At 42.7% G+C, this 18,667-nt stretch overlaps 1 protein-coding gene across 6 annotated transcripts in view; it reads left to right on the plus strand.

The window, feature by feature from the left end:
• Window positions 1-1,209: 1,209 nt before the first annotated feature.
• The window catches only part of LOC111969950 (calcium-dependent secretion activator 1-like), a 184,002-nt gene continuing 166,544 nt past the window's right edge, over window positions 1,210-18,667 (plus strand). For 4 of the 6 annotated variants that reach the window (XM_023996350.1, XM_070445574.1, XM_070445575.1 and 1 more), the window contains exon 1: window positions 1,211-2,097. In XM_023996350.1, the coding sequence (XP_023852118.1) occupies window positions 1,759-2,097 (339 nt within the window). In that variant the 5' untranslated portion in view covers window positions 1,211-1,758. Of the gene's footprint in view, window positions 2,098-18,667 lie in introns of all 6 variants that reach the window. The other 2 variants (XM_070445576.1, XM_023996349.1) reach the window with 1 other exon arrangement.

The following is an 18,667-nucleotide window of genomic DNA, read 5'->3' on the forward strand; positions in this document are numbered from 1 at the left end:
CCAGCTAGCTAAATTGCCATACATGTTTAATGCTTTTCGACCTGTCCCCAAATTAATGTAATTGGTTCAGAGTTTGTTTTGATATTTTATCCTGCGTGTCGTGATCGCGTTTGGTGTGGGGAGACAAATAAATGTATGCACAATGGCGCACGCGCGCAGCCGGTTTGGGTTCCGTGTTAGAGTTACCAGCCTCAGAAATTGCAGCACAAATAAATGCTTCACAGAGTTCAAGTAACAGACACATCTCAACATCAACTGTTCAGAGGAGACTACGTGAATCAGGCCTTGATGGTCGATTTGCTGCAAAGAAACCACTACTAAACGACACCAATGAGAAGAAGAGACTTGCTTGGGCCAAGAAACACGAGCAATAGATATTAGACTGGTAGAAATCTGTCCTTTGGTCTGATGAGTCCAAATTTGAGATTTTTGGTGCCAAACACCGTGTCTTTGTGAGACGCAGAGTAGGTGAACGGAAGATCTCAGCATGTGTGGTTCCCACCTTGAAGCATAGAGGAGGGTGGTGTGATGGTGTGGGGGTGCTTTGCTGGTGACACTGTCTGTGATTTACGGTAAAAAGCCACAGAAGCCTTGGCCATAAGGGTAAATTGTTGGCACTGTCTTTGGAGGGATGGGACGCGGCCATAAGGCTGCACTTTATTGTTTTTTTATTAAGTAGGCTATATAGGCCCACACCCTCTCTAAACAGAAATTATAGCTATCCTGTGTTGGATTGGAATTATCCCAGGACCAGTCATGGAAAAAGGCTCCAGGACAGATATTATGCTGTCAGTATTGATGATTGATGCATTAATTCTGAGGCATAATTAAAAAATATATATAATAATTCTGATGCATAACCTATTACCTAGGCTACATAATTAATTATTAATAAGGGACAAGTCTAGGCTATATAAGGCCTAGGCTACCATACAACATTGGCACTATCATAAACAAAAACATTTAATTAATAGTCAATGAAATCATGCACTTCTAGCCTGACTATTGCACGTGTTAGGGATAAATTGATAACGTGGATAAATGATATTGGTGGATTGAAATATGAATAAAGAAATAATGATGTTGAAATAGGCTTATTTGGTGAAATCTCCCTTGGAGATGCATCTCCGAGTCTCAGATCATCAGGTGGATGGAGTGAATCGGTTGTCGCAGCAACAGCGTCAACTGCACCCCCACCCCCCGCTATAATTTGCTTTCTGATTCAGAACGACGGTCAATTCCCGGTACCTTCCAGTTGTATRTTCCCAATCCGCGCGATGCTTAGCAGGAAGCGGCCATCGATAGTTTTCTATTGACAAATCGCATCAGGAAAATAAGTGAAAGTCGATGGTTGTCCGTTCTTTCTATCTTTCATCCGACTCCTTCCCGTTCTCATAGATAGCATCCTAGCAAATCCCCGAAGCTGACTGGAGAGTTAAAACGCTGAAAACGCGTAGCCTAAGCAACTACAATTTTCTTTCGTTCGAATTCAATCGCTTTTTGTGCGAACAGTTTGACTAGCTACTCTCGTTCAACATCAGTCGCGCGCTTTCGTAATTCCTCTCCTCAACTGAAATTTCCTGTTTTAAATATAGTTTCTGGATTTTTTCGACTTTTCCCCCCACTGGCGTTGCCAACGCAACACAGATAGCCTGTTTCTGAACGCAGTCGTTATTCGAAAAAACCTCCTGTGGCACTGAGACACATCGGTCTACGCTTTCTCCCCTGTCTAGATAGTCTCCACCCAAGACCGACAACATGTTGGACCCATCTTCCAGTGAGGAGGAAGCGGATGAGATAGTGGAAGAAGAAGGCAAAGAGGTGATGGCACCAAAGACCGGGGGAGCACGGGTGTCACCCAGCCGGACCACCGAGAGTTCTGGTGGGCTCCAGCCCTCGAGCCGGGGAAGCAGCGCTTGTCCGTCCAGCCCCAGCCCCTCGGCGGCCAGCGAGAAGGAGAAAGATGATCTGGAAAAGATGCAGAGGGAGGAGGAAGAGCGAAAGAAGAGGCTCCAGCTCTATGTCTTTGTGATGCGCTGCATTGCCTACCCTTTTAATGCCAAGCAACCCACCGACATGGCCAGACGACAACAGAAGGTACTGTAAATAATAAACTCACAACAGTGACAAATTAATTTGAATGACTTTTAAAAAGCATCTCATATATATATATATATATATATATATATATATATGTATAGTATCTTATGAAACTAGTTGCATGTCCTCTTGCTTTGGAATGGTACATAAGTCATTATTAGAACAGAGCCAACCACACATGCACAATTCGAACGCTCATCTACTACTGCTGGTGTTGGAAAGACAGTAGATCCAGGAAAGGCATATTTCAATACAGCAACACTAGTCAGTGACCAGTTGCACTGTCACATCGTTTCCTCAAATGACAATCTGTGATTGCTCCATACTTTTAAATGTATGATATATAGGCATACCCATTGATTCTTGAAGAATATACCTTATAAATTACTTTAGCTGTCTAACCCCATCAGAATCCAAAATATAAGCTTGTTTTACTCCTATCTTTGTAAACACTGTAAATGTAAACAAACACTGTATATCCTCAAAACATGGTTAAAACTATACATTTGATCTAATGGTTGGTCAGTCCTTTCATCCATAGTTCTGTTTTTGAATTTGAGAGTGGTTACATTTCTCCAGCCCCATCCCTTAGCTGTTGTGGCTGCTTTGTTGTTGTTTCTGTGCCCAGCTCCAAGAGACATTACAGTCACACCATTAACAAGACTAATGTACATACACTGTAAAGCGGTTATCGTGACTTTGACAGTAGCTTACAGGCAGCTCGGTGGCAAGTAAAATTCTGTAATTCATATTACAGCACACCAACTTTAATATATTTTTTAACCAGGCAAGCCAGTTAAGAACAATTTCTTATTTACAATGACGGCCTACCCCAGACGAAGCTGGGCCAATTGTGCATCGCCCTATGGGACTCCCAATCACGGCCAGATGTGATATCGCCTGGATTCGAACCAGGGACTGTAGTGATGCCTCTTCGACTGAGATGCAGTGCCTTAGACCGCTGCACCAGTTGGGAGCCCAATATAAATAGCGTATTAAAGTAAGTACTGTGTAATGACACAGTACAAAGCCATAAAACCTACTTTATTATACTGTAAAAAAGTAAATGCCACCGTAATCGGAATGAATTAATTATTMAATGAATGAATGGATGAATTAATTACATTTGTTGAGGGGAGGGGTTTGTATTTCACAGTATTTTACTGTAACTACAAGGGATTGATGCAAGCAGGTTGGCTGGTAAGTAAAGTGTTTAGAAACATTAGAGCATATTAATGAATATTTTGTGATTTATATCACTTGCACTTCTAAAGGCCTTAAAGGCTTCCAAACTGGCAGCGACTACACAGCAAAACAGACCAAAAGGACATAGAAAAATGCTCAATCATTTAACGTTCAGGACTTGCTGCTACTCCAATCTTTCCCCTAACCATTTTTAATTGGTGGGGCATTATAGCCACATAGGAGTTAAATTGGTACAGCATTCTCAATCACGGGTGCAACAAATATAGCTCTTACAAGGCACTCCTCAAAGTATGTTAATGAGACAGAAACAACAATACCATGCCCTCACTAGTAGTCAAAATATTTTTTTCGCTCCAAAAATACAGTACAGTACTGTATTCTGGGCCGGCAGGTAGCCTAGTGGTTAGAGCATTGGACTAGTAACTGAAAGGTTGCAAGATCAAATCCCCAAGCTGACAAGGTAAAAATCTGTCATTCTGCCCCTGAACAAGGCAGTTAACCCACTGTTCCTAGGCCTTAATTGAAAATCAAAATTTGTTCTTAACTGACTTGCCTGGTATAATATTCTGTGGTATGGAATTACAGTATCATTCAAAATACAATTATTTCCCCGCCTACAACCTTTTCTCACAATGCCCCATCATTTACAGTATGCTGCAGTAAAACGTTTTGTACTGATTATAATACAAAAAAACACCATATAATTTACAGTTTTCCGTTAATAGTGTACTGGACAGGTTTGTGACAATACCAGTATCGAGATATTGTGATACTCGATTTTCCATGGCAAAAATGAAAACACAAAGTAGACCAAACTCTTTGGTCCTTTAAAAACCTGCGGTATGTAAAATATTGTGTGCTATAGACTGGTTAGCTGACAACATCACGAAAACGATGCGCGTGCTTCAATGGGGCAGAAGTCCGTGTGTTGTGATTCTGGATGGCCAGATAGCAATCAACAATGACAAGAAGCTGCCATGTGGGGAATGGTAGGTGACTCGTTTTAGCTAGTTTTATCTTGTTCTTGATACCATGTCTTGTTTTGACTGATGTCACGTCTATGCTAATATGGCTCAAATCTGCTAGCGAGCTAACCAACAACTGTAACGATGTCTATAGCTTGGAAAATAAATACATGTGACTCTGGACAGCAACATAATGATGTTTGTTTCCAACATTAGGGCTGTTTTCCTTAAAGGCCCAGTGCAGTCAAAACGAGATTTTCGTGAAAAAAATCGCCTGGAATTTTAGCCTGTTTGGGTGGGATGGAGTTTTTGTCCGCTGCATGTCACATGGCGATCTGATTTTAATGGACAAAAGATCATTTATGTTGTATTTGAATATTCATATTGTATTTGCATACGTACCCTCCTACGCTAGAACGAGAGAGTGGCTTCTTCTGTAAAAAACATGTCCTGCCCTAGGCTAATAGCTAGCTAGCTAGACGTTATAGTGTGGCTATTTGAATAATGACAGATCTTTGGATTACTCATATTTTCATCATGGACAACATGCAAAATTAAACAACGTCTTTCAATAATGTGTTGCCCTGAATTCACCTGGTTCATCGACGACACCGCACTCAGTCATGAAAGTCTGAAAAAAGTTCATGCTGAGTGAGAATGTTTCACTTTCAGTCTTCTACCATTAATCATTCATCCATACACAGGTAAGAGACTAACGTTATGGTACAGTGGCTAGCTACAAGTGCATACATTTTATGTTCCACCTGTATGACGTAATTTGCTTTGCTAGCTATATTGTTAGCTAGATAGCCAACTGCATATTGGTTAGCTAGCTAGCTAGCTGACCGGCAGCTGTAGGTTAACGTTGATTGCACATGCGTTATATAAGCTTAGATAATCATCTTTGTCATTATTGTACATTTTTGTCTGTTCCCTGCCAAAAATATTCACTGTGGTTCTAATGCTAATCAAATCACATGAGTCAGTGGTACAAACTGGATTTTATTAGCTAAATTTGGCTAGCTAGCTAGTTTTGATTAAAGTTACACAATTAGTTAAGGACGTTGTTTGCATATTCAACTAGGTGGCTAGCTAGATGAATACCATTCACATCCAGCTAGCTGGTTATTATGGCGTTAAATGTTTGTCAAATCTAGCTAGTTACAGTGCCTTGCAAAAGTATTCATCCCCCTTGGCGTTTTTCCTATTTTGTTGRATTACAACAAGGGTTTAAATAGATTTTTTATTTGAATTTCATGTAATGGACGTACATAAAATAGTACAAATTGGTGAAGTGAAATGAAAAAAATAACTTGTTTCGAAAAAGAAATAAAAAACTGAAAAGTGGTGTGCATGTGTATTCACCCCCTTTGCTATGAAGCCACTAAATAAAATCTGGTGCAACCAATTACCTTCAGAAGTCACATAATTAGATTGCACACAGGTGGACTTTATTTAACTAACTGTCACATGATCTGTCGCATGATCTCATTATATATACACCTGTTCTGAAAGGCCCCAGAGTCTGCAACACCACTAAGCAAGGGGCACCACCAAGCAAGCGGCTTGGAGCTGCAAAGCTCCACAGCGGACATTGGAGTATCTGTCCATAGGACCACTTTAAGCTGTACACTCCACAGAGCTGGGCTTTATGGAAGAGTGGCTAGAAAAAAGGCTTTGCTTAAAGAAGAAAATAAGCAAACACGTTTGGTATTCGCCAAAAGGCATGGGGGAGAATCCCCAAACATATGGAAGAAGGTACTCTGGTCAGATGAGACTAAAATTTAGCTTTTCGACCAACAAGGAAAATGTCTGGCTCAAACCCAACAACTCCCATCACCCTGAGAACAGCATCCCCACAGTGAAGCATGGTGGTGGCAGCATCATGCTGTGGGGATGTTTTTCATCTGCAAAGACTGGGAAACTGGTCAGAATTGAAGGAATGTTGGATGGCGCTAAATACAGGGAGATTCTTGAGGGAAACCTGTTTSAATCTTCCAGAGATTTGAGGATTTGTCCACCTTCCAGCAGGAGAATGATCCTGAGCATACTGCTAAAGCAACACTCGAGTGGTTGAAGGGGAAACATTTAAATGTCTTGGAATGGCCTAGTCAAAGCCCAGACGTCAATCCAATTGAGAAACTGTGGTATGACTTAAAGATTGCTGTACACCAGCTGAACCCATCCAACTTGAAGGAACTGGAGCAGTTTTGCCTTGAAGAATGGGCAAAAATTCCAGTACCTAGATATGCCAAGCTTATAGAGACATACCCCAAGAGAACCATTTTAACTTTGAGCTGTAACGGCAGCCTTCCCTCTCTTCATGAGAAGAGGAGGTGTAGCAGGGATCGGACCAAGACGCAGCGTAGCTCGTGTTCAACATGATCTTAATTACGAAAATACTGAACACTAAACAAATACAAAATAACAAATGTGGCTTACCGATACAGCCCTATCTGGTGCAGAGAAAACACAGAGACAGGAAACAACCACCCACAAATCCCCAACACAAAACAAGCCACCTATATATGATTCCCAATCACGGACAACGATTGACAGCTGCCTCTGATTGAGAACCATATTAGGCCGAACACAGAAACAGACAAACTAGACACACAACATAGAATGCCCACCCAGCTCACGTCCTGACCAACACTAAAACAAGCAAAACACACAAGAACATTGGTCAGAACGTGACATGAGCCTGTTTCTGATGCTGAGGTCTTTAAAGCACTAAAGGCAATAGACACTAAAACGTTTGCAGGTCCAGATAACCTGGATCCCTACCTCTTAAAGGTAGCAGCTGCTATTATTACTGAACCTGTGGATCACATTTGTCTGTTGAACAATTCCATACCCAGCATTTGGAAATCAGCTCATGACCTCCCACTGCTAAAGTATGGAGATCCCTCAGATGCTAATAACTATCATCCTATCTCCAAACTCCCTGTCCTGGCCAAAGTCTATGAATCCCTAGTGAGTTCACAGTTAAAAACCTTCTTAATTGAAAAGAACATACTCAGCGGGGTTCAGTCTTGCTTTAGATCGGGGCACAGCACCACAACTGCAGCTATGGCAGTGGCACTTGATAAAAGCAACATTGTGCTGCTCTGTTTGTTGATTTATCAAAGGCGTTTGATTCAGTTGACCATGAATTGTTGCTAGCTAGACTCAGTAACATTGGTCTCAGTGAAGGGGCAGTAAATTGGTTGAGGAACGATCTGTCTGACAGAACACAATGTGTATATACTGACAATCACAAGTCTAGCTTTCTTGAGATTAATAGAGGTGTGCCCCAGTGTTCCGTTTTAGCTCCTGTGTTGTTCTCAATTTTTATTAATGTTTCGGGAAATGGGATGCAACCGGCAAAGTTGCATCTATATGCAGATGATAGAGTCATATATTCATGTGCTCCTTCTCTGGTTCAGGCTGTTGAAGAGCTCCAGACTCCTTTTCAGTCACTGCAGGCCTCCCTTTATGGTCTCAAACTAGTCTTGTATGTACAAAAAAACTAAATTCATGACCTTTACCAGAGCTTGCACTCAGCCAGAGAAGGTTAGCATTGTCACATCTGGTGGCTTATCCATTGAAAAAGTGTCATCCTACAAATACCTAGGTATATGGTTGGATGACAAGTTGTCTTTTAAAGTTCGTATGGAAAATCTTGTGAGGAAGCTTAAATTGAAATTGGGTTTTTATTTTCGTAATAAGGCTTGCTTCCCGCTTATGGCTAAAAAGAAGCTTGTTCATGCTACTTTTCCCTCTGTAATTGATTATGGTGACTTGTTGTATATGCATGCAGCCTCCTCCGTCTTACAGAGACTGGACTCTGTTTATCATGCATCCTTGTGCTTTATTACAAATGCCAAGTCACTCACCCAACATTGCACCTTGTACCAAATGGTAGGTTGGACCTCACTTTATATGCGCAGAAAGCTACATATATCTACAAAGCCCGAGTAACTGCCTCCTGATGATTACATCATCGCCACACCGGAGAGTAGGATAAAAACCCAGCTTTGTCATGTCAACATGTTGAAACCATACTTCACCCGCTACGATCGGGCGACARTCGAACACACTCCTGTGTTTCAATGGCACGTTGTGTTAGCTAATCCAAGTTTATAATTTTAAAAGGCTAATTGATCATTAGAAAACCCTTTTGCAATTAAGTTAGCACAGCTGAAAACTGTTGTACTGATTAAAGAAGCAATAAAACTGGCCTTCTTTAGACTAGTTGAGTATCTGGAGCATCAGAATTTCTGGGTTCGAGTACAGGCTGAAAATGGCCAGAAACAAAGGACTTTCTTCTAAAACTTGTCAGTGTATTCTTGTTCTGAGAAATGAAGGCTATTCCGTGCGAGATCTCGTACAACGCTGTGTACTACTCCCTTCACAGAACAGTACAAACTGGCCCTAACCAGAATAGAAATAGGAGTGGGAGGCCCCGGTGCACAACTGAGCAAGAGGACAAGTACATTAGAGTGTTTGGTTTGAGAAACAGACGCCTCACAAGTCCTCAACTGGCAGCTTCATTAAATAGTACCCGCAAAACACCAGTCTCAACGTCAACAGTGAAGAGGCGACTCTGGGATGCTGGCCTTCTAGGCAGAGTTCCTCTGTCCAGTGTCTGTGTTCTTTTGCCCATCTTYATCTTTTCTTTTTATTGGCGCAAACCAGATGTGATAGCGACATCTGGTTTGCGCTTAGTGGGACTATCATTTGTTTTTCAACAGGACAATGACCCAACACACCTCCAGGCTGTGGAAGGCCAATTTGACCAAGAAGGAGAGGGATGTAGTAATGCATCAGATGACCTGGCCTCCACAATCACCCAACCTCAACCCAATTGAGATGGTTTGGGATGAGTTGGACTGCAGAGTGAAGGAAAAGCAGCCTACAAGTGCTTAGCATATGTGGGAACTCCTTCAAGACTGTTGGAAAAGCATTCCATGGGAAGCTGGTGGAGAGAATGCCAAGAGTGTGCAAAGCTGTCAAAGGCAAAGAGTGGCTAATTTGAAGAATCTCAAATKTKAAATATATTTTGATTTGTTTAACACTTTTTGGTTACTACATGACTCCATATGTGTTATTTCATAGTTTTGATGTCTTCACTATTATTCTACAATGTAGAAAACAGTAAAAATAAAGAAAAACCCTTGAATGAGTAGGTGTGTCCACTGGTACTGGTACTGTATGTATGGTACTGGTACTGTATGTATATATATATAGGGGATATCAGTATAAATGCAACATGTACAATTTGGTTCCATTAGCTGATTTGAAAATCCCATAAATTTACCATATGCACAAAAAGCTTATTTCTCTCAAATTTTGTGCAGAATTTTGTTTATAACCCTGTTAGTGTGCCTTTCTCATTTGCCAAGATAATCCGTCCACCTGACACGTGTGGCATATCAAGAAGCTGATTAAACAGCATGATCATTACACTTGTGCACCTTGTGCTGGGGGCAATAAAAGCCCATTTGAAAATGTGCAGTTTTGCCACACAACACAATGCCACAGATGTCTCAAGTTTTGAGGTCGAGTGCAATTGGCATGCTGACTGCAGGAATGTCCACCAGAGCTTTTGCCAGAGAATATTGGAGAAGGCGATGCATTTAAGTAGCGACGCATTTAAATTGATAATATTGTGTAATGGAAGTTGTTCTCTGTTGGTGGTGAGCAAACGTGTCCAACAAAAATATAAGCACAACATGCAACAATTTCAAAGATTTTACTGAGTTACACTTCATAGAAGGAAATCAATCAATTGAAACAAATTCATTAGGCCCTAATCTATGTATTTCACATGACTGGGCAGGGGTGGGCCTGGGAGGGCATAGGCCCACCCAGTTGGGAGCCAGGTTCACCCACTGGGGAGCCAGGCCCAGCACAAGTTCCCCCACAAATGTGGAAAAAGACAGAAATACAGACATAAATAATCCTCAGCACCTCCCTCCCCCTCCTCAGACAATCCTGCAGGTGAAGAAGCCGGATGTGGAGGTCCTGGGCTGGCGTGGTTACATGTGGTCTGCGGTTGTGAGGCCGGTTTGATGTATTGCCAAATTCTCTAAAACGACGTTGGAGGTGGCTTATGGTAGAGAAATTAACATTCAATTCTCTGGCAACAGCTCTGGTGGACATTCCTGCAGTCAGCATTCCAATTACACACTTCCTCAAAACTTGAGACATCTGTGGCATTGTGTTGTGTGACAAAGCTGCACATTTTAGTGGTCTTTCATTTTCCCCAGCAGAACGTGCACCCGTGTAATAATCATGCTGATTAATCAGCTTCTTTATTAGCCACACCTGTCATGTGGATGGATTATATTGGTAAAGGATAATTGCTCACTAACAGGGATGTAAACAGGGATGTATTTGATTATACATTCAAAACATTGATTTAAATTAATATGTTTTTAACCCGGTGAGTGACAGAGGAAGAAGATAATTTCATCAACTGCAAGCAAGGGTTTTCATTGAGATTGCTAATACAGCTAGCTGACCAAGGTAAGATTTGTTTTTGAAAATGAAAATTGAGTAGAGTTCAGTAGAATTATTTTAATGTAACAAAATACAAAATAATTGTTAAATGGTCTTGGTTAGCCAAGCAATGTGTTGCAAGCTAGCTAGCTAGCTAGCTAACTTAGTTAGCTTTAGTAAGGGTCGGTTGTCTGTTAGAACTGGCTAGCTAGCTAGATTATTTTTAGCAAAATATATTCCTATTTTCCCCTACTGCAGTGGATCCTTCTGGTCTTGAGCCTCAGCTGCCTAGGGACAGACCCATCCAATATAAGTAGTCTTTTGTATAATTTAGCTAGCTAGTTCCCAATTAAGTTCAAATCTGTTCACGAACATTAACCCCTTATTTATTTATTTTTCATCTTGTGTGAATAATTTCACTGACTCTCTGTCTCTGCATTATCCACAGGGACTGTCAACTTGTAAGTCTGAAAATTAACACTGAGTGTGAAGGAATCTGAATTGTAAGTATCAATTTTAAGTATGTTCATAAACATTCAACTCTAATTCATCTTCTTGCAAGGAAAGTTTTCATTGACTCATTTACATTTAGTCAGAATATGTTATTGTTAGACATCCAGTATCCTATGGAACGGAGAAGGGCAACAGTCTGGTACAAGTCAACAGGACAGCCGTGAGTTGGTGAGAAGTGAGGAATTTGGGCTGAGGTCAGGTCAGATGAAGTGAGAAAGAACAGACATCACTAAAGTCCTGTCTAGCAACAGAGATGTATTGGCTGTTCAGATGTGTAAGGAGGAGACTCAGCATAGGAGGAAGGTTTAAATACCAGTGCTTGTGTGAATATGTCTTTGTCTTATGCAGCTGTGTGACCCAGTGGGTGAATAAACTTGGTTTGAGCTTTACTAGTTGTCTGTGAGTTTTTACTCCGTTTATTTAGAACCTAACTAAGGTAACTGTCAACGTGTGAGTCTTAAAATTGACCCTGGAGGTGAAGGATTCTGCATTGTATGTATCGATTTGATTTTCAAATTCATTATTTTCACAGAGGTAATTACATTATATTTTGTGTTTCAGATGTGACCATATTTATGAAATACATTTTGTAATATATTTTACTAGCTACCACAGGATGCTGACAAAATGTATTTCCACACCATATATTTAAATATATAAACAACAAAGTTATCCAGGTCACACCCCCACACGTGATATTATTGAAAAGCCCAGAATGTCCTCTTAATGGTACAACATGACTTAACACACTGGCATGTATGGCCTCTAATGTCCATTAGAGTGGACAAAAATTTATTTCTGGGTCTCAGGAGGAGTAAACTCTAGGTTACTTTCGTAACCCCGGATCTTTGATAATATGAGTGAAATGTATCACATATGGGGATTTGCTAGGGAGCAGGGGCATGCAATGATACATCTCACTCATATTATCAGAGAACCAGGGTGATGAAAGTAACATTAAGTTCTCTTGCAAATACTTATGGGAATATGGCCAACTCCCGTGTCTCCGACATGCTCTCCGAAGCCATGATAGTCCCAACAGCATTACCCCTCAGAGGCTCCGACACTGAGGACAGTATGCGCCAACAGAGGTGCAGTGACATCCAGTCGGTAAAACCTCATAAACGAATGAGGAGCGGCCCGACATGTCGCATCGCAAATCTCATGTAAAGAGATGCCTGTAAACAGTGCCCAAGAGGTAGCCATACCTATGATGGAATGAGCTCTCAGGCTCTCCGGGGGCTGTAAACCTTTGCTATTATAAGTACATATAAGAGTTTCCGCTATCCGTTGACGAGAGAGGGGCCTTCCCTTGCAGGGAGGTACAGTAGGTGCCCAAGAAACGAAGAGTTGGTCGCCCTTGTGTAAAACACTCATATCCAAGTAAATGCGTACTGGACATAAACGATGGAGACGCTCTTCTTCCGTAGAGGTGAAGGACGGCGGGTAGAAAGCCACAATCTCTAAGGTGAGACATTAAATATTTATTGACCTTAGGCATGAAGGCAGTGTTATGTAACAAGGTCACCTTGGATAACCCTGGGGCTGTTGTAGGCATGAATGGTGAACACTACGTGCAGCTCATTCACTCGCTATGCAGACGTAAGGGCCATTAGTAGGACAGTAAGAAGGAGAGATTTTTTTTTTCAATCCTTTATTTAACTAGGCAAATTAGTTAAGAACAACTTCTTATTTACAATGACAGCCTACCCCAGCCAAACCCTCCCCTAACCCAGACGACACTGGGCCAATTGTGCGCTGTCCGATCACAGCCAGTTGTGATACAGCCTGGGATCGAACCAGGGTCTGTAGTGACACATATAGCACTGCGGTGCAGTGCCTTAGACCGCTGTGCCACTAGGGAAAGATATTATCTCCATGCTTTTCATATCAAAAAATGCTGCAGTGAAATAGCCTCAAGCACAATTGGCCGGTCCGAAGATGCTTGGAGGGCTTGGATACTGAGCGGAAACAACATGCTCCCTTCATGAAACGACATAACAGAGGAAGTTCCTGCTGTGTTATTGTCGAAACCTATAGCAGGCCGAGATAGAGGCTAAACAGTGGAGAAAAAACCTTCCCCCTGTTCAAAAAGGGCCTGCAGAAAGCATAAAACCTTCGATACATAGGTAAGGAATGATCTGTACTTGGTAACACCACTTCTCAAAAACGCACCACCTGTTACCGTACACTGGGTGTGTAGAAGGGACTCTGGGGATCCCAATGATTTTTTTAACAGGAGAAAGCCTTCCTTTTCTTTGAGCCTCAAAACCCGCCCTAGTCAGCATTTTGCAATGCTCGTAGGACTCAGGGTTGTCGAGTGCTGCCTGAGCATGCTCCCTTCCCAAGCAGTTGATGTAGGTGAAAATCCTTCCTCACAATCATGGAGCCGCAAGCCGGGGGTTCGAGTGCTGGGCATGGCTCACCCTTGGATGGGGTAGCAGTGGCCATTATATGGAACAAGGCTTGCTAATATAGAGACGCATGTTGTAAAAAACAACGTATTACGTGGAAGGCTCTGAATAGGCTTAAGCAAGTTAGGAAAAAAGCCACAAGGCTAATAACTAGCTAGCTTGAGCACAAAGTGAACGCTATAGCCACGAGGCTTGTAAGGCATTAACTAGCTAGCAGCTACCCTGTGGCTAAGGTGTGCTGTAGCTAGCACAGTGCTACCCGAAGGGGACTGCGTGGGGCAAGGTTCGACTTCGGGTTGGTAAAGTATCTCAAAGGAGAAGCCGTGAGGCTAAACCAGTCGATCTAACTAACCCAACGAATGGACGTAGGTTAACTAGATGAGAAAAGAGAGCTAGCAATGCTACCATGTGTGCAGGTAGGGATGCTTGTGTGGGTTGGCTAGCTAGCAGCTACCTTGTGCCTAAGGTGTGCTGTAGCCAGCACAGTGCTAGCTGAAGGGAACTGTGTGGTGGCAGAGTTCTGCTTCAGGTAGGTGTTCTCCCACGACCGTGGAGCCGTGAGGCTAAGTCGGTCGGGCAAGTTAACACAACCAAATGAACGTAGATTAGACTAGACGAGAAAAGGAAGCTAATACTAACTAACGTATGTGCAAGTAGGAATGTGGTTTGCTTGCTTTCCAGCGAGCTAGCCAAGTTAGCTTAAGCATTGCAGCGTGGGCTAATCAAGTTTCGATAGCTAGCCATGTAATGCTAGCTAACACCGAAGACTGAGAAGTAGAAAATAAATTATCTTAAAGCAAAATCTTTCCTTTCAGTCAGTACTCAACAGTATAGCCAGGAGGTAAGGTCCTTTGTTCGGCAGCGTTAACCTCGCGGTTCGCATGAGAACAGTTAAGTAGGAAGACAGGATTCTAGTCATGCTCAGGAGAGCTTCAGGAGCCGTAGCGATTCTTCCACAAGGAAGAAAGGTGAGAATTACCAGAGGACGGGTGAGTGGCGCTCTTACTCACCACATTCGCCACTTGACCTGTCTGTCTCCGACAGAAGTTGTGTGATTGGATCGTCATAGTGATCCGCCTCCAGTGAATCCCCATATTTGATACATTGAAACTAGTATTTGAAAGAGAACCTCCAATGGGAATTCCCAAAGCAAGGCTTTGCAGGTGCAGTTTTCTCCTGGTGATAACATGTTATGATCCTTTTCTTGTATGATGAAATACACTAGACAATTTGGCATTCTCTAGACTAGTGACTGTCATAAAGGACACCCTGCAGTCTGATGGGTGGTTCTGGTTCAAACATTCATTACATTACCTTGAAGAAGGCAAAGTGATGCCAAAGCGCCGGTGGTTTACCCAATAAATTACTGGGAGCTTTTATATAGTGTGTGACTCTATTTATTTTTATAGCCTCTTCTTTGCAGACATTTTCTGGAGATGAGTGGTGAGGGATAGCTCTCCTGGAATAAGTTGTCATACTTATTAGTCTATTTGGACACTTAAAGTATCTTCACCACATTACTGTAATGAGTATATGGACACATGGTGGTCCATGTCAAACAATGGTCCACCGTAAGATAAAGGGCAGTTAATTACTGCTGTTGATCCTTGAATGAGCTGGCGACTATACAGTAACTGGGTTGTGACCCTGGTCTGACCTTACCCGAATCAATGAAGTCAGAGTAACGGATGTGACCCTGGTCTGACCTGACCCGACTCAATGAACTCACTCTGATCTGATCTCTTAACATCAATCTCAAAATATCCTATCTTGTGTTCCCGATCACTAAACTCTTTGTTGGTTCAGTTTTAGGAAAACATGTAATTTCTCCCAGGAACAAATTGGATCGCTTTAACAATTTTTTTTCTCATGAAGTCATTGTGGATAGCTCCATTAGACCAATATGCAGGGCTGGAGGCTCAGCTGTCTCTCACCATTACCTTTGGGACATTACCTCATCTCAAATCAAATCCAATTTTATTTGTCACATGCGCCGAATACAACAAGTGTAGACCTTACCGTGAAATGCTTACTTACAAGCCCTTAACCAACAATGCAGTTCAAGAAATAGTTAAGAAAAGATTTACTAAATAAACTAAAGTAAAAAGTAACACACAAAATTACATAACAATAACGAGGCTCTATACAGGGGGTACCGGTAGCGAGTCAATGTGCAGGGGTACAGGTTAGTCGAGGTCATTTGTACATGTGGGTAGGGGTAAAGTGACTATGCATAGTTAATAAACAGCGAGTAGCAGCACTGTAAAAACAAAGTGTGTGTGGGGGGGGTCAATGTAAATACTCCGGGTGGCCAATTTATGAATTGTTCAGCAGTCTTATGGCTTAGGGGTAGAAGCTGTTAAGGAGCCTTTTGAACCTAGACTTGGCGCTCCGGAACCGCTTGCCGTGCGGTAGCAGAGAGAACAGTCTATGACTTGGGTGACTGGAGTCTTTGACAAATTTTTGGGCCTTCCTCTGACACCGCCTAGTACATAGGTCCTGATGGCATGAACCTTGGCCCCAGTGATGTATTGGGCCGTACGCACTACCCTCTGTAGCACCTTGCGTTCGGATGCCAAGCAGTTGCCATACCAGGCGGTGATGCAACCGGTCAGGATGCTCTTGATGGTGCAGCTGTAGAACTTTTTGAGGAGAGGGACTCATGGGGACTCATGCTAAATCTTTTCATTCTCCTGAGGAGTAAAGGGTGTTGTTGTGCCCTCTTTACAACAGTCTTGGTGTGTTTGGACCATGATAATTTGTTGGTGATGTGGACACCAAGGAACTTGAAACTCTCGACCAGCTCCACTACAGCCCCATCGATGTTAATGGGGGCCTGTTCGGCCCTCCTTTTCCTGTAGTCCACAATCATCTCCTTTGTCTTGCTCACATTGAAGGAGAGGTTGTTGTCCTGGCACCACACTGCCAGGTCTCTGACCTCCTCCCTATAGGCTGTCTCCACGTTGTCGGTGATCAGGCCTACCGCTGTTGTGTCATCAGCAAACTTAATGATTCATGGGTGAACAGGGAGTACAGGAACGGGACTAAGTACGCACCCCTGAGGGTCCCCGTTATTGAGGATCAGCGTGGCAGATGTGTTGTTGCCTACACAACTGGATCCTGGGAGCGGCCATGGTCCAGTTGCATAGGGAGGTGTTTAGTCCCAGGATCCTTAGCTTAGTGATACGTTTTGTGGGCACTATGGTTTTGAATGCTGAGCTGTAGTCAATGAACAGCATTCTCACATAGGTGTTCCTTTTGTCCAGGTGGGAAAGGGCAGTGTGGAGTGCGATTGAGATTGCGTCATCTGTGGATCTTTTGGAGCAGTATGCGAATTGGAGTGGGTCTAGGGTTTCCGGCATTATGGTGTTGATGTGAGCAAATGACCAGCCTTTTCAAAGCACTTCATGGCTACTGACGTGAGTACTATGGGGCGGAAGTCATTTAGGCAGGTTACCTTCGCATTCTTGGGCACAGGGACTATGGTTGTCTGCTTGAAACATGTAGGTATTACAGACTCGGTCAGGGTGACATTGAAAATATCAGTGAAGACACTTGCCAGTTGGTCCGCGCATGCTCTGAGTACACTCCCTGGTATCCGTCTGACCCCGCGGCCTTGTGAACGTTGACCTGTTTAAAGGTCTTGCCCACATCGGCTACTGAGAGCGTGATTACAGACTCGTCCGGAACAGCTGGTGCTCTCATGCATGCTTCAGTGTGGCTTGCGTCGAAGCGAGCATCTGGTATGCTCGTCTGGTATGCTAGCGTTACTGGGCAGCTCGCGGCTGGGTACCCCTTTGTATGCTTTGCAAGCCCTGCCATATCCGACGAGTCAGAGCCGGTGTAGTAGGATTCAATCTTAGTCCTGTATTGACGCTTTGCCTGTTTGATGATCATCTTGTACTGTTATTGTGTACACTTCCAGTTATGTCACATATCAAATCAAATCAAATCAAATCAAATCAAATCAAATTTTATTAGTCACATACACATGGTTAGCAGATGTTAATGCGAGTGTAGCGAAATGCTTGTGCTTCTAGTTCCGACAATGCAGTAATAACCAACAGTAATCTAACCTAACAATTCCACGCTACTACCTTACACACACACACAAGTGTGAAGGGATAAAGAATATGTACATAAAGATATATGGATGAGTGGTGGTACAGAACGGCATGGCAGATGCAGTAGATGGTATAGAGTACGGTATATACATATGAGATGAGTACTGTAGGGTATGTAAACATAAAGTGGCATAGTTTAAAGTGGCTAATGGTACATGTATTGCATAAAGATGGCAAGATGCAGTATGTGTGATTGCATGTGTCTGCTCTCAAGTTCAGCTCTGAGCAGATTGAATGGAATCTGCTTTAGAAACAAGGCAGTTGATTGCCTTCTCTCTTTTAGGGTTCACAGGGCACCTAGCTTGAGGTAGTCTGTGAATGTGACACTTGCTGTGGTTCTCAGTCTTAAACAGTATGTGTGAGTTCGATTTGTCCCTCTGTTAAGGTCACACACACTCACTAGCAGGATGATAAGTGGATGGTATTGCACCTGTAGAGTCGAATCCCTCCCTGTTCAGACTGAGCCTTTACTCTCACTTGAACCCCAGTGGATAGCTGACTGAGAAAGTGTATCTTTATCATTACAATGTCTTCAAAATCTCACATTGATGTAGGTCTCTATCTCCCCTTTCATATGATCTTCTCTTCTTTCTCTGACTGTCTTCCTCCCTCTTGTTCTCAGTCTCTTTCTCAGCCCCCCCCCCTCTCCCTCCCTCCCCTGTCTTCTTCCGTCTCTCACTGCCTCTGTCTCCTTCTATCGCTTTCTCTCACTCAAGATCACTCTCTCACTCTGTCTTTCAGCGAGCTTTCAGCCTGGAATTGGAGCTCATTTGCTCCCAGCAGTCGATATACCTTGAAGGCCTCTATATGAAAGTGATTGTAATAGTCATCAAGTCATTTACTCAATGTTTCGGCTGGA

The sequence above is a fragment of the Salvelinus sp. IW2-2015 genome, linkage group LG11, assembly GCF_002910315.2.
Source record: "Salvelinus sp. IW2-2015 linkage group LG11, ASM291031v2, whole genome shotgun sequence".
NCBI lineage: Eukaryota > Metazoa > Chordata > Actinopteri > Salmoniformes > Salmonidae > Salvelinus > Salvelinus sp. IW2-2015.